Source organism: Corvus cornix, chromosome 7, assembly GCF_000738735.6.
Source record: "Corvus cornix cornix isolate S_Up_H32 chromosome 7, ASM73873v5, whole genome shotgun sequence".
NCBI lineage: Eukaryota > Metazoa > Chordata > Aves > Passeriformes > Corvidae > Corvus > Corvus cornix.
Genome location: NC_046337.1, coordinates 21,550,661 through 21,564,810, shown reverse-complemented (window position 1 = coordinate 21,564,810; position 14,150 = coordinate 21,550,661). Strand labels below are relative to the sequence as shown.

General features: G+C 39.5%; 1 protein-coding gene across 1 annotated transcript in view; it reads left to right on the top strand.

The window, feature by feature from the left end:
* The first annotated feature begins 1,944 nt into the window (after window positions 1-1,944).
* The window catches only part of OLA1 (Obg like ATPase 1), a 98,141-nt gene continuing 85,935 nt past the window's right edge, over window positions 1,945-14,150 (top strand). The window contains exons 1-4 of the mRNA XM_039555086.1: window positions 1,945-2,022; window positions 2,256-2,356; window positions 4,031-4,174; window positions 13,859-13,986. Of these exons, the coding sequence (XP_039411020.1) occupies window positions 2,256-2,356; window positions 4,031-4,174; window positions 13,859-13,986 (373 nt within the window). The 5' untranslated portion in view covers window positions 1,945-2,022. The remainder of the gene's footprint in view (window positions 2,023-2,255; window positions 2,357-4,030; window positions 4,175-13,858; window positions 13,987-14,150) is intronic.

Sequence of the window (14,150 nt, the reverse complement as noted above, 5' to 3'; positions counted from 1 at the left end):
ACAAACACACTTATACACTCCTTTACTTCATGTATCAAACTGCTTATGCCTTATACATATATTGTGCTTATAACTGGTAAGTTAAATATTTTTATTTTAAGAAGACAGTCAAGAAGTTTATCTACTGAGAGCTATTGTGCCTCAGATTGGACAACAAAATCGTCTGACAAAATGTTTGGATTGTGGGAAAATTTAATAAGCAGAAAAGCTCTCCAAAAGTAGTCTTTCAGAAAGTTTGTGGCCTTATTAATAGAGCTAGGCAAATCCATCCTGTGCTGTTGCTGTGAAGTAGTCTTGCAAATCACTACTTTCAGGACAAGTAAAGTGTCTCGAGCTTTAGAAGGGTGGAAAACTATGGTGTTTTTATTTTGTTCCTGAAAAGGAAACTAAATTTGGTTACTGAAGTTTGTAATTTATGGATGTGAAGGATTGAGGGTCTGTGCTGAATTTATTTATAAATGATTTCTGTTAATTTCAATATTACTGAATGTTTGGTGTAGTAATACATTAGCTTTATTCAACAGCTAAGTAACTGTATCTTAATCTGAATTAGATATACTTTTTTCCCCTCTTAAGTGTATAGTGATAGATTTTAAGACAGTAGAAAGACCACGTAAATATATTACTATCAAGAGCTGTTATTATCACTATACTAATAGAAAAACTCTGAAATGATACAGCATTCTCTTCCTCAATATTATTGTTGCAAAAATCTCATGTCACTGAAATACAAAAGTTTTAACAGACATTTTTTATGTATAATTTCAAATTAGGCTTAATAGAAGTGTCCTTTCTTTAAAAAAAAATTAAAAATATGTTCAGTATTATATTCCTTTTACTGTGATAGAGATGATATAGATCTGATGATACTCTCACCTTGACTCCTTCACTCTGGTGTTTTTCAAGTTTTGAGAATTTTATCTTATGGACTTAAAATAGGGCATGCCATAAGAATAGTTTTTACTGCCTTCTCTCCTCCAATTTTCTTAGCAGGCAACACTTGATGGTGCCTGTCTTTAATGGTTCAGAGAAGCAGAGCCTGAGTTAAAGAAAATGTCTAATTTTTTTGAAGAGTCCTGCTCTGACTTCTGTAACATTCTGCAATTTTTTATAGATTCTAAATGTTTCATCTTTTCTTCATGACCTCACTATTTTATTCCTAGATTATTTTATTAATTTTCTATGTAAATTATTATAAATAAATCACAACATATTTGCAAGGGCCTCCTCCTGACCACACACCTCTTTATCTAGATAAGCATGAACAAAAGTCTAGTGGTGTGCCTAAGCATCAGTGCTCCTTAGAATTCAAAAAGCACATGGCACTTCTCTGGGCATTGGGTGTTTCACCTTTCCAGTGCTTCCTGCGCTGGTGCAGGATTGATGGGTGGGCAAACAGAAGACCAGGACCTTAGCCTGGAGGAGGCTCAGGGGTGATCTTATCACTCTCTACAACTCCCAGGAAGGAGGTTGTAGCTTGGTGGGAGTCAGCCTCTTCTCACAGGCGCCCAGTGACAGGATTAGAAGACATGGTCTTCTTCAGCTGTGCCAGAGGAGGTTTAGGCTGGACATTAGGAGGGATTTATTCACAGAAAGGGCGATTAGATATTGGAATGGGCTGCCCAGGAGGTGGTGGAGTCACCGTCCCCTGAGGTGTTTAAGGAAAGACTGGATGCGGCACTCAGTACCATGGTCTAGTTTACAAGGTGCTTGGTCATAGGTTGGACGCGATGATCTCAGAGGTCTTTTCCAAGCTCACTGATTCTGTGATTTGTGCGCAGCGTTCCTGCGGCTGCCCGGCCGTTCCGCCGTGGCCACCGCCGCTGCCACCCGGGGCCGTGCCGGGCTCGGGCCGCGCTGGCACTGCCGGGGGGCGGGCCGGGGGTTCCCCCGCCCTCCCGGCGCGACCTTTTCCCCGCGGCGCCCCCGCCAATGGCCGCGCCTGGCCCCGCCCCTTCCGCCGGCGCATCCGCGTGCGAGGGGCCGCTCGCGCTTGTTGCTCCGAGGCGGCTCCGCGCCGAGGTGAGCTGGGGCCTCGGCCACAGCCGGGACCGCCCGCCCCGGCCGCGGGGAGCCCCGCACCATCCCCGGCCGCCGCCGCGGCCCCGGCGGCCGCCGCCGCGCGGGTGTCTCTCCTCGGCCTTCTGGAGGCGGAGGCCCCGGCTGGGCCGCTGCGCCGTGCCGGGAGGGGACGGGCGTGGAGGGTGCGCGAGGGTGTCGCGGGGAGCTCAGTGTGCCCTCCTCTGTGCTTGCAGATGCCCCCGAAAAAGGGAGGCGACGGGGTTAAGTCGCACCCGATTATCGGAAGGTTCGGGACGTCCCTGAAGATCGGGATCGTCGGGCTGCCGAACGTGGGGTAGGTGTTCGGGGACGGGCAGGGAGGCTCCTCGCTCTCCCCGAGTTCGCCCCTGCGCCGGGCAGGGACCCGAGGCGCTGTCTGGGCGCAGAAAGGTGCGGATGCGAGCTCGGGGACACAAGTCTTACTGCTCAGTGATGGACTTCTGTCTTTAGCTGGAACTACTTGCAGGTGGAGCGACGCAAAACTGGCAGCGATAGGCAGGTGTGTGCGAGTCTGGACAAGATTATAGGGGAGGGATCAGAGAAAGGAAAAGTCTTAATAATTGCTGAGTTTCATAAAACACCATGTCCTTTGTATTTCCTTATTTCCACTGTTGTGTTTGTGTAATGCATGTTTTTATGCAAATACTTAGGCACCCGTGCACAACAAATTCCTTTAATATTTTGGGATGATGTGCACAGGAAGGGGTTAATTATTCCGTGTCATTGGCAGTGAAGAGGACTTTCTTGAAACTTCTTCAGAGTTTGTAGTGAGACAAGCCTAAGTGACAGTTTGGAAGAGATGCTGAAACGTTAATCATTGATTTCTGTCATGCTTGTCATCTGTAGTTATGGCTCCTCACAGGAGCTGTTCTTGAAAAGGAGGATGAATTGATTGCCTGGAAGATACACATGTGAAACCTTTTGGTATTAATTCGTGTATCCTGTTTACTAAGAAAAGGTCTCAGCATTCTCAAACTTTAAATCTTTAACAAATCAGAGGACAAACCTTTGTGCACGTCTTAAAGCTGGAAGCATTGCTTTCTTATATTTTCATTATAATTTATTTTATTTTTCAGGGTATAGCTAAGACGTACTCCATAAAGGAAATAATTAGCTGTAGCGTTGTATGGCATGTCAATGGGGATAAATAGCATTTTCAGATATGTTGTGATGTAACTTTCAAATAAAACTGTTAGTGACTTTTGAGCATGTTGGCTGTATGCAGAGCAGCTCTGAAAAACACAACAACCTGAATATTTATGGTAGAAGATTTGGGAGTTAATAAATCAAGAATTGCTCTTTTGGTTTAATAAATGCCAGCTACCAAAGTGATCTGCCTTTTGGTTTAAGGGAAAGTGTTCTTTTTTTTCCCTGATAGTGTACTTTTTTCCACTGATATTTAACAAGGATGAAAATAGTTTGGTAAGGTTCAACTGTATCTTCATATGAACAAAAGATTACTTTTAATTGATTAACTGATGTGGTTTGCTTTCTGTGCCGCTTTTTTTCTCTTTTTATTGTTGACTTTTATTGCTTAGATACTGAAATTGTACAATGTAAATAAATCTGAAGGAACAATACCCTTGTGGAAAGGGTGAGTCATGGCAAAACTAGTTCAAAGAAAAGTTTCAAGCATCCTTATGGGTGTCTCACTGTTCTTGAGGAAAATGAGAAATGGCCAGTAGGGCTGTGCATTGCTTTTGACTTAATTTTTTTTTGCTGACATGTGTGTGCAATATATGTACTTAGGGGAATTTTAAAGGGTAGGGGAGAGAGGTAACATCATTGGGTTTCAGTGGGGCATTACAGGTGCGTGTGTCCTCTGCTGTAATCGGGGGAATGGTCACTGCTGTTGAAGTAAAGAAAAAGCTCAGTATCACTTTGGGTTAGAATAAGATCTGGTTTTACCCAGTACTTTTAAATGCTTCTGAATTGAACTACTTTAAGAATGTGTGTATTTCGTTGATAGGAAATCAACGTTTTTCAATGTGTTAACGAAGAGTCAAGCGGCAGCGGAAAATTTTCCTTTCTGTACTATCGATCCAAATGAGAGTCGAGTACCTGTGCCAGATGACAGATTTGACTTCCTGTGCCAGTATCACAAACCTCCGAGGTAACTCAGATTCTTAATATTTTTCTTCAGTTAGGCAGCTGAAGCAGTGTTAGTGAACCAAAACTTTTCATAAAAGTTTAATGCAAATGTAATGTCTACAAGTTTGTTATTGACATCTGTTTTAGAATATGAAATTATATGTCCACCTGGATTATACCTTTCCCATACCCCCAGTATGACCTTTATTGTATGAGAATGATAAATGTAGGAGCTGTCAGTCATTGCTCAGCACCATTTGGTGACTGGCGTTCCTGTCTTTGAAGATGGTTGCTCCCAGGTGACTGGGAGGATCTTCTGAAGAGGTTTGAAAAGTGAACAGTAGTGGACATACCTAACATGTCTAAGGTTGCTAATTTGTAAGATTTCCACCCTATACTTTGTATCATTCAGAATATTGTATGCGCTGTAGGGAGCTAAACAAATATCTGTCATTATCCCTGCATCCTCAGTTATTTGGCAGTAAGTTTTATGGGCAGTCTTTTTTGTCCCCGATTTTCTCTCCTTTTAATAGGCTCTGCTACTTGTTCTGTGGTATATTCAAGGATATTCCTACACTACATCTCTCCCGATTCTTTCATTATTCTAGGAGTGTATTAATTTTGTCACATCAATTTTTTTGCTGTTGACTCTGTCTGTAATCTGCTCTGTATGTTCAATGTGGGAACTTTTTTTTGCTTGAACAGCAAAATTTAAGGTGCTTCCAGAAAACAGAAACTTATATAGGAACTTGTGACTCATTAATTTCAGTTTGCAGTTACTTGCAGAGGTATCTTGAATCAAGTGAGTGTATATAAATCCTAGGGCAAACTAGCGTGCACATGTGCTTTTTTTAGACTCTTGGGCCTGAGTTTTAGAGCCAGATCTCACCCACAGTTAAAAAAGATTTATTAGTCACTAATCAAAAAAATCCATTTTCTGACTTGATTTTCAGGTCTAAACAAGCTGTTTCCGTCTGTAACTATTGTGCAGTTTTTAAATACTGCATTATTATGAAGCTATTTGTTTAGGTGGATTGTTATAACGTTACCTTGTTTTTCCTGCTCAAGTCCGTGTTAAGTATGATGGTTATGGCATGGATCTTAAAAACTAAACTGAATTAGAGACAAAGTTTTGAGGCTGTTGACCAGAGATAATGGTGTGGCTTTGAAGTTTTGTTGGAAATTTTCTTCTAAATTGTATTATTAGTGCTGCTTTGGCCATGTCAAAAATCCCCTTTTCTTCTCACTTGGCTATGAATAGCTACTCCCAAATTAATAGTTGAAGTGACAAAGAGATTATTACCTCTCCCCTCACCCTGCCTTTGGCCATCTATCGTTACAAGGAGTGCTAAGATCGTAAATACCTCTGTGTGTTCTCTGACTAGCAAATTCTCCTTCCCTCCCTCCCCCCTTATCACTCTAAAAATATTAATGAAAATAGTATATTTTCTGAATCTGTATTCAGTAAATATACTGAGTTTGATAATAAGCTGGATAATCAGCTTTTATTTGAATGGTCTTTTGACTTTCTACAGACATTTGTTACTTAAAGTCAATGGATGTGGGCATTAGTGGATAGTTATATCTCCTGAGTTCACTTACGCTGCTTATATGATCTTTGTATTTCACTGTAATAGTAATAAAGCAGAGATAATTAATGATAATCCAGTAGGACAGTAGACGGAAGTAACTTATTGGGCTGTTTGTGCTTGTCTGCCTGAGACTAACTTAGGAAAAGAAGGCTGTAGTCACAAAGATACGCTACTGAATTGTAATTTAAATGTCTTAATTTCTCTGTATAGTCTTGATTTTGTTCTTCATCTTTATGTAATACGTTCTGTGGTAATTTTCTACTTGTTTGGTTTAGTAGACGTAATCCATCTGTGCATGCAGAATGTTTTATAAACAGTGAATTCTCTTTAAATTGGACTCTCGTCTAGCCTCAAGATTTTGTCTTTCAAAATCTAAAACATTTGGGGTTTTTTTTCCCGTATGTTACACTTAGTCTTCACATAACTGCAGTCATTCTTGGGAGATAGGGGAAAAGAAACAAGGGGTGACTTTGTCTTAACTGAAATAAAGTATGACAGTACAAAGTGATCTTGCCTTGGTGCCTGCTGTGAACCAGGGCAGGGGAGAGGGACAGGGCTGGCAGTTGCTGTCGGTCCCACTGAGCTGGGATTGCTCTGCTGCAGCTAGACTGACTATTGCCAGGGACATCGCTGGTATGAGTTTGTGGCTGCTCTGCCATTGGAGGAGGAGTTGGGATCTTCAGGTACTGTTTGTTGCTTGAAGATCCATTCCTCTCTCGAAAAGAGGAGAGCCTCAGCTTCCTTGGGACTGGTGTGCTGTTACTTGTTAGGCCGTGCTGAAAGCTGACTGGTATTAATTGGAAATGTAAATGTTTGTAAATTAAATCACATAGCCAACAATTTAGAGACTATTACCTACAGGTAAATCTGTACTTAATAGATTAAGGTACACTGGCAGAACTTGTAACCTGTGCTTTTTTTCTTTCTGCAGCAGTGGGATGTATGTGACTGTTGACAATAAATAAGTTGAGTGATATAGACTGTACACAGAAGGTGGGCTCTAAGAACTTACGGTTAAAACTGCTATGTTGTTGCCAAATGATATAGATTATTTCTTTGAGCTTTAGTGTTACTACTGCTTGCTTTTTGCTGTGAATGAAACTGAATACTAAAAAAAAAGAAGAAATCTTAATATATTAAACACAATTCTGAATGCTTGTTATTTTAAGGTATTTGTTTATATTATGTTACTAACTTCATGTATGTATTTAAATGATTTATTTGTTTGTTATAAATTTCATACAATATTCAGTGAAAACTCACTTGTTACATTGTGCCCATGTGTAGCTTCTTCAGAAAGGAGAGGGTTTATTTTTTTATTTTGTTGTCCTCCTACCCCTGTTCCCCCAGTATAGGTACTTTCAGGCAAGGTTTTACAGACTAATGATTGGATTAGTTCCAGTTTAGTTTTGGAAAGAGAGTATTTTCTGTAGACTGATTCACTTCAGCAGGAACTAAAGCAGAAAGGTGTATTTCCCCCCCACCTAATTTATGAATCCTAAGTAGGTAGCAGAGGATGAGGTTTGCTAATTTCGTAATGGAAAAGAGATGTTTTTCATCTCAACAAGTAGCTCCTGACATGACAACTACGACACGGAAGCCAGAAACAGTTGCTCTGTTAACTGAGTTAATATTTTATGGGACGTCGTGTGTTTAGGAGTGATGGGTATCTCACAAAAAAAAGAGCTGTGTATATAGTGCAACTGAAGAAATTTTAGTAACTTAATAAAAGCTTTGATGAAGCTATTTTCTTGTGTATTTTTGTTCTAAATTTAATTAAAATGCTGCTTAATCACCTTAAACTTAAAAATATTTTTTTTAGTGTAAGTATGTCAAACTCATGTAATTTGAACAGTGATTTGTGTCCTAACTCACAAATAGCTTGAAAGCCTCTGGGTGCATGTACCCACCACTCTTAGCTCATATGTCCTCCTGCCTATTGCCACAGCTGTAGTGTGCTGTGCCTGACCAGGAGATGTGCCTCAGGTGACTCTGGAGTCCAGCCTCACAATGAGTTTCACTGAGGTGGTGGAGGAAACTGCAATTTCCTCTTTATTTGATTTATTTTGTGCCCCAATAATCTCCTCACTGCAATTATTTGCATTTTTTCTACTTTACTCCAAGCTACATGAGTAAAAGAAGTGCTCAGGAAGAAGCACAGTAAGCCTAAGGTAATTAACCTACAGCCTAACTGTAAGTAATTACACCCAAAGACTGCATTGGCTGATCGAAATCAATCTGTCTGAAAATATTAATAAAAAAAGTGATGTTAAAGTGTGGTGTTTCTGGTTCCTCCCTTGCTTAAAGTCAAATGAGGTTATAAGCAGGAGTGAGTCAAGAGAGGATGAATCAAACTACTTAAAAAGTTGTCAGTATTTGTTTCATTCCTTGTTTTCACCTGTGAGTTGCCTTGCACACATGCATTCACAAACACAAAGCTTATTGCAACCACAAACATTTCTATTTCACCTAGACTATTTCTAATCTATCTTGGATGTCCTTTTCAAACTTAAAATATAAAGCAATTTTGGTTATCTCCAAGGAGGATAATATCTAAATTGCAACTACCCCTCTTCAAGTCTAGCACTGTCCATTATAGTTGAGGATCTCGATCCTTTTTGTCAGCAGATTGCTTTGATTTGTTTTTTTGCATTGCAGACAATAAAATTCATTCATTCTGATCTTTAGTGCTCAAATGATGGTTACTGTACTAAATCTGAGTTAGTCCCATTGCTGTCTAGATCATGAAAGTCTGCAATATTAAATGAAAGTTCCCTTGAACTCATTGTAGGATAGCGTACTCAGGTACGTGATAAAGTTTTAAAGTCAAAATTATGTAATCAGTTGCTGGAAAGCATTTTGTAGAATCCAGATCAGCAGTGGGACTTTCTGAGGGACATCATGTGGGACTTAATCTATGTTTAAGAGGAACATTTACATAAATGGAAACCACCTGTAGTTTCAGAGTGAGAGATCAATAACTTAGCAGGATGTAAATCTAACATATCATCATCTGTAAAAGAATTCCATTTCTTTACAGAAAATGACTGAAAATTGGTAACTATATCCTGTTGTTAATGTTATTTTTCCTTAGGTGTTACTAAGTTTGCCTGTTCTTCAGTTTGTTCTGAGCCTGCTTAAATCAGCTGGGCTGTGATGCATGTTCTAGCACTGCATATTTGCCAGCAGTGAATGAAAAACATTAAGTAATGGTGACTTGAGCCATCTTTTCTGCCTGATGGGAGAAGGCAAAATTTAATTAGTTGTATTTTGTTGGTGTGATAACTTACTGAATAGTTTGAGAATGCAGGTGTTTGGTATGTACAGGACATGGAGTATGTGTTGTAATCCACATTGAATCTCTTACCTTGTTATAATTCATATAAGGGCAATTTAATTAGCAGATATTTCACTTCTGGTTCATGTGCTGTTAGGTTCAAGTCTTGTTTGTCAGTACCGTGGATAAAATGCTATTAATGAAATCATTCTTGTATAGAAATGGCCAGGGTTCATCTGCAGTACCTAGTTCATTGGAAGCAGATTCTTTTAACTGTCCAGTGAGGGATTTTGCTTACATTGGTCAAAACTGCTTGCAAGATTGATTGCAGGAGTTGTAATAGGGAGTACAGTCTCCTGGAAGAGGGAAGGACTGAACTGTTTGGAAATGAGCCAAAAATAGCAGTGAGGACAGAGTTGAATGGCTCTTAAAGAGGTTGTCACAATATACATGTTCTCTTTCTATGTTGCTACATTTACTTCAGGTCATTTGTGAATGCTAACAGATGACTCTGACTGAAGTTGTATGAATTTTCGGGAAGGAGGAAGAATTTCTCTTTTCTAACAGACTTAACATAGCTGCTTTTAAAGGCAGAAGAGCCTGTGCGGGAAGCAGGAGATGAGTAATACATTTGGCTTTACCGAAGAGAAAGGGGAGCTGGACATTTTACCTTCATACTGAAGAATCTGGCCTTCTTGGTTGTGGGACCTAGGATCAGGTAGAGTTTGAGTTGAGAGAAATTTCTTGAACTATTGAAGAAATGAGTAAAAAGCGAGTGTGTTATGAGTATTATCATCAAGGCTTGCTGGAAAACTACTGCGTTTGAATTTAGTTGAAGCTTTAGTTGAATGAAGTTGTCATGTGGCTTTCCAGGGTTTCCTGGTGGAGGTGAAATTTAAGTAAACTGTATTAAATGCTGCAGAGAAACTAATGGGATTTTGGTTTCATTGAAGAAGAGAGACTGTGGAAACCTAGAAGAGTGAAAATCCAGGGAGAGAAACAGCATTTCAGTTATCATGTTTCAGTTGAAGTCACAGCTTCAGGTGTGTGCTGACTGTGAGTTTTTTCAACAAAGCAATTATTTGTGGAAACTCAAGAAATAAATGTATGCCTCTTCCCCTCAAATTTTGGAAAAAAAATTATGCACAACAAATTCCAGATACTGTATGTATATACATTTTAGAAGCAAGAAAGTAACTGGTTGCATTAATCCATTCACAACTGCTGTACTGGACAAAGAGATCAGGTAAAGAAACTCCTCCTGTTTAAGTAACTGGTTTGGACTGAAATTTGAAACAATGAATTTGAAACTAAGTTTGTGAAAAAACTAAGTTAGTGAAAAAAAAGCTTCACCCCCTGCACAATATGTAACCCTATGGATACATAAGCCTCTTACTCCTGAAGTGCCCTAACCACCAGACTGCAAAACTGTACTTTGTCTGGCCCAGTGAGTCTTGTGCTCTTTACTGCATGGTTGCTCATACAGTGAAGGTAGCACACTAACACAAACGCAGTGCTGCTGTTTTTCAAAGTGGGATAAAAACCCCCTGCCCAAGGATTATACCTGTGGTTAAAATATAGAGATACTTCTGGACTTGGTGTTCTGTTTCATATTATAAATCCTTGTGACGTGCTTTATGGTAGCTTGGTGTTGCACTGATTTGTACAAATGATCAGTTGATGCCACCTGTTCCTGATGATCGTTTGAGGCTCAGTGACATTATGCTAATGCTGACTAATGAATCCTAGGAAATGGAAATTAATTTGTTTAGAGGAGGAGAAAAAAGAAAAGCAAAATGCAGTTAAGTCTTCAATAAACCATATTCAAGATACACGGTGCTTTCCCCCCATTCTGTGCAGTGTTCTCTGTTTATTTCGTTTCATAATGTTTACTCTTTGTCCTTCAGAGTACAGGCAAGTGTGACTAGCTTGTGCCTTTTTCTGCTTTTCTGTGTATTCATCTTTCTATGATGAAACAAATTTAGACCTGGGAAGGTGTCTGCCAGTGGGGATTCTTTTAATTTGCTTGGAACGTGAGCTTTGTGATACCCGAAGTGAAGGTGAGAAAGCACCCTGGAAGCCCACATACTTCAAAGGACTCTTGCTTGTATTACTCAACTGTGAAAGAAATGTGCGGGGGTTTTCTTTCCATTGTGTAGCAAATGAGGTTGATTCTGGTGATAGAGTGACCATTTGCATATGAAGGTATCTGTCTTGCTCTAATGTGGCATCTTTGTAGTGAAAGTGTGAATTGTTCTGATGGCTGGCCAGGAAGTTAATCCTACCAGAAAGGTGAGAGGGGAGCATAGAACCTTCCTTACACCACCTTTGTTTTCCTTAAAACACAGTTTAAAATTACAATGGAGAAGGGCTTTACAGAGTGGCATTTTTCTGTCTTGCTTTTGAGTGAGCATCAAAAACCAAAGACTGGGAAGTTGCTGAGGTTTCTTTTGAAGTATGTTGGTTCTCTTTGTGACAGGCAAAAGGATTAATGCACTAATAGGTACTCGCTTCTGTCTTCAGACTGCGAGTTACTATTGCTAGTGCCTTAAATAAGGATTTGCTGTTTCTGAGTTTGTGTAAAAAAAAAAAAAAAAAAAAAAAAATAGTGGGACAGTCATGTTCTTTTGACTGCATTCCACGGCATTAACTTGCAGCACACAGTATCTGTCTTCCTAAGGATGAGCCCTTCTTTTCATGGGCCTAGTGAAGTTTAAAGTCAACATAACTGTGTACCTGAGTTAAAGTAACTTATTGTATCATGTTACATAATTGCTTCTTTCTAAGTACGTCACAAAGATATTAATTATATGAAACATGTCATTAAGTTCCTAATTTATTACACCTGACAGGTTTAGTGACACTTTGAACTTCCCCTTGGTAAACAAAAAGATTTTGTCCAGATCTTGTATTGTGAAATTATTTTACTTGAAAGAAATAATTTTTCTTTGGAAATGTTAGAGCAAGATTGAAAACAAAACCTTTAGGTCAACCACTTTTCCAGAAATAATTGATGTTCCATACTCAGACAGATTCTAGTGAATCATCTCTTCCCAAATTAGGGAGTTGATTTGAAGTGAGGAAGGACATCTGCTGATATGTTACTTACAGTCAAAGGGAAGTGGGGTAGCACCAAAGAAAAAAAGTTGAAATTGTGTTTTGTTCTACCTAAGTCAGTTGCTCTGAGCAGAGACAATGATCCATAGATTTCTGTAACTACTTTTTTTTCTGTCTGGACTATAGCTGCCATACCAGGCACTGGCATAAGGAGAGAAGGGTGATTTTCCTGCTGGTGGAGTTTCCTGCTGTTACAGATTTGACAGCAGTCTTGTCATATATTTCAGTATTTGAAAAAACATATTTATCAGCATGTTGTGACACTGATAAAAATAAAGCTCATTGTGGGCTGTGGACAGTAAAGATTTCAGAAGTGTAATAGTGCTCAGAGAGGGTTTCTGTAAGGGCTGGCTGGGTCATTCCTAGCCCTCATTCCCACCTTTGTGGTTGTTTCTGTCTGTGAGCAGCACTGCAGTGGTAGGTCTTTGGAAAAGGCATCTTAAGGTAGACCACAGAATTTATATCTTTGGATTTAAATCTGGTGTTGAAGAACACTCACCGCAGAACAGAACACTCCGCTTTCCAACTCAGCTCTATCCGCTCATGCCGGCTCTAGGGTGTGTCTCACCCCTCTTGGTGGGGCTGTGCAAGCCGTGGGTTTGGGTGTTTGCCGCTATACTTACTGCCAGTGAAACAAACAGTGAGCTGTTGTGGTAGTCCTAGCACAGTGCTAATGAAATGTGATGGTGATCAAGTGTTTGATGGGAATGAACTGCTGTTCCAGCTACTTATTTTGAAGCCATCAAGCTGGAGATCGTGAGGCTGTGGTTTGTGGTTTCTGGTCTTTCACAAGTGAGGGATTTGCAGCATTTCAGTGTGGTTCTCTCTGCCACTGTTCATGATGATGATATCATTTGCATAGAACATATGAAGGTGCTTTTAGTCAATGCCATATCACAAGGTTTTAGTGGTTTCTTGGGTTTTTTTCCAACTCACCTGGATTTTGAGAAGTAATTTGGTTTAGGGTGTACATGTAAAGTTTAATGCCACTAAGTTATTTGTTCATTTAAAAACAAGCTGAGGATTTCTGGAGGATAGAAGGTTTGACGTTTATAAATTTTTTTCTGTTTTTTTCTGGTTTTTTTCTGTTTTTCTCAGCTAATTTGAACTTAATGTCTATTCTGTTGCTATATAAAATGTCATATGAACATGTCTGCTTAACCATTTGCTGTTCAGTCTGGTGGAAAACATCACAGCTGTTTACATTATAATACCACCTTAACTTATCTGCCTTTTTTCCAAATTGTTTGCATAACCCTGATCACTGCTAGTTTAATCACCAGTGTATTAAAAAAACCCCTGCTCTTGTCTTCTGAGAAAGTTGCATAACTTGCTGAACTAAATGGTAACCTTAGAGGTGTGCAATAGCAGAGCACAATGGCCTTTTGTGTCTTACCCTTTGGTCCTGGGAAAGCTGTGCACTACACATGATATATCTATGCCTCAGTCTTCCAGGCCTGCTCGATTATTGTATAGTTGTCTGTATGATTCCACATTTCAAAACTAGTTTACTTAATTTTGCATAAATATTTACAGAGAACTTAGAGAATGGGTGTTTTACATACAATGGGAGGAATTTTGTCTTACACATTCCATACTGTGATGTTTAACTTGTTCCAAAAAAAAGAAGTGTTGGATTTTCATGTTCTGAATTTATTTCTGTGCCCAAAATTTTGGCTAATATGCTTTAGTAAGGAAACATTTGACTTTTATATTTCAGCAAAATTCCAGCTTTTCTGAATGTGGTGGATATTGCTGGCCTTGTGAAAGGAGCCCACACTGGACAAGGCTTAGGAAATTCCTTCTTGTCTCACATAAACGCCTGTGATGGGATCTTTCATCTGATGCGTATGTAAACTTATTTATCTGTTTTTTCTAGCTTAAGGACAGCATTGTTGTACTGTAATTAATAACTGTGGAGCAAATATCTGTTACAGTTTTAACCTTTACCATTCAATTCAAAGCCATCAGGTCTGTCTTAGGTTTTCCAGCCAAGCCTCATCCTCTGCTAT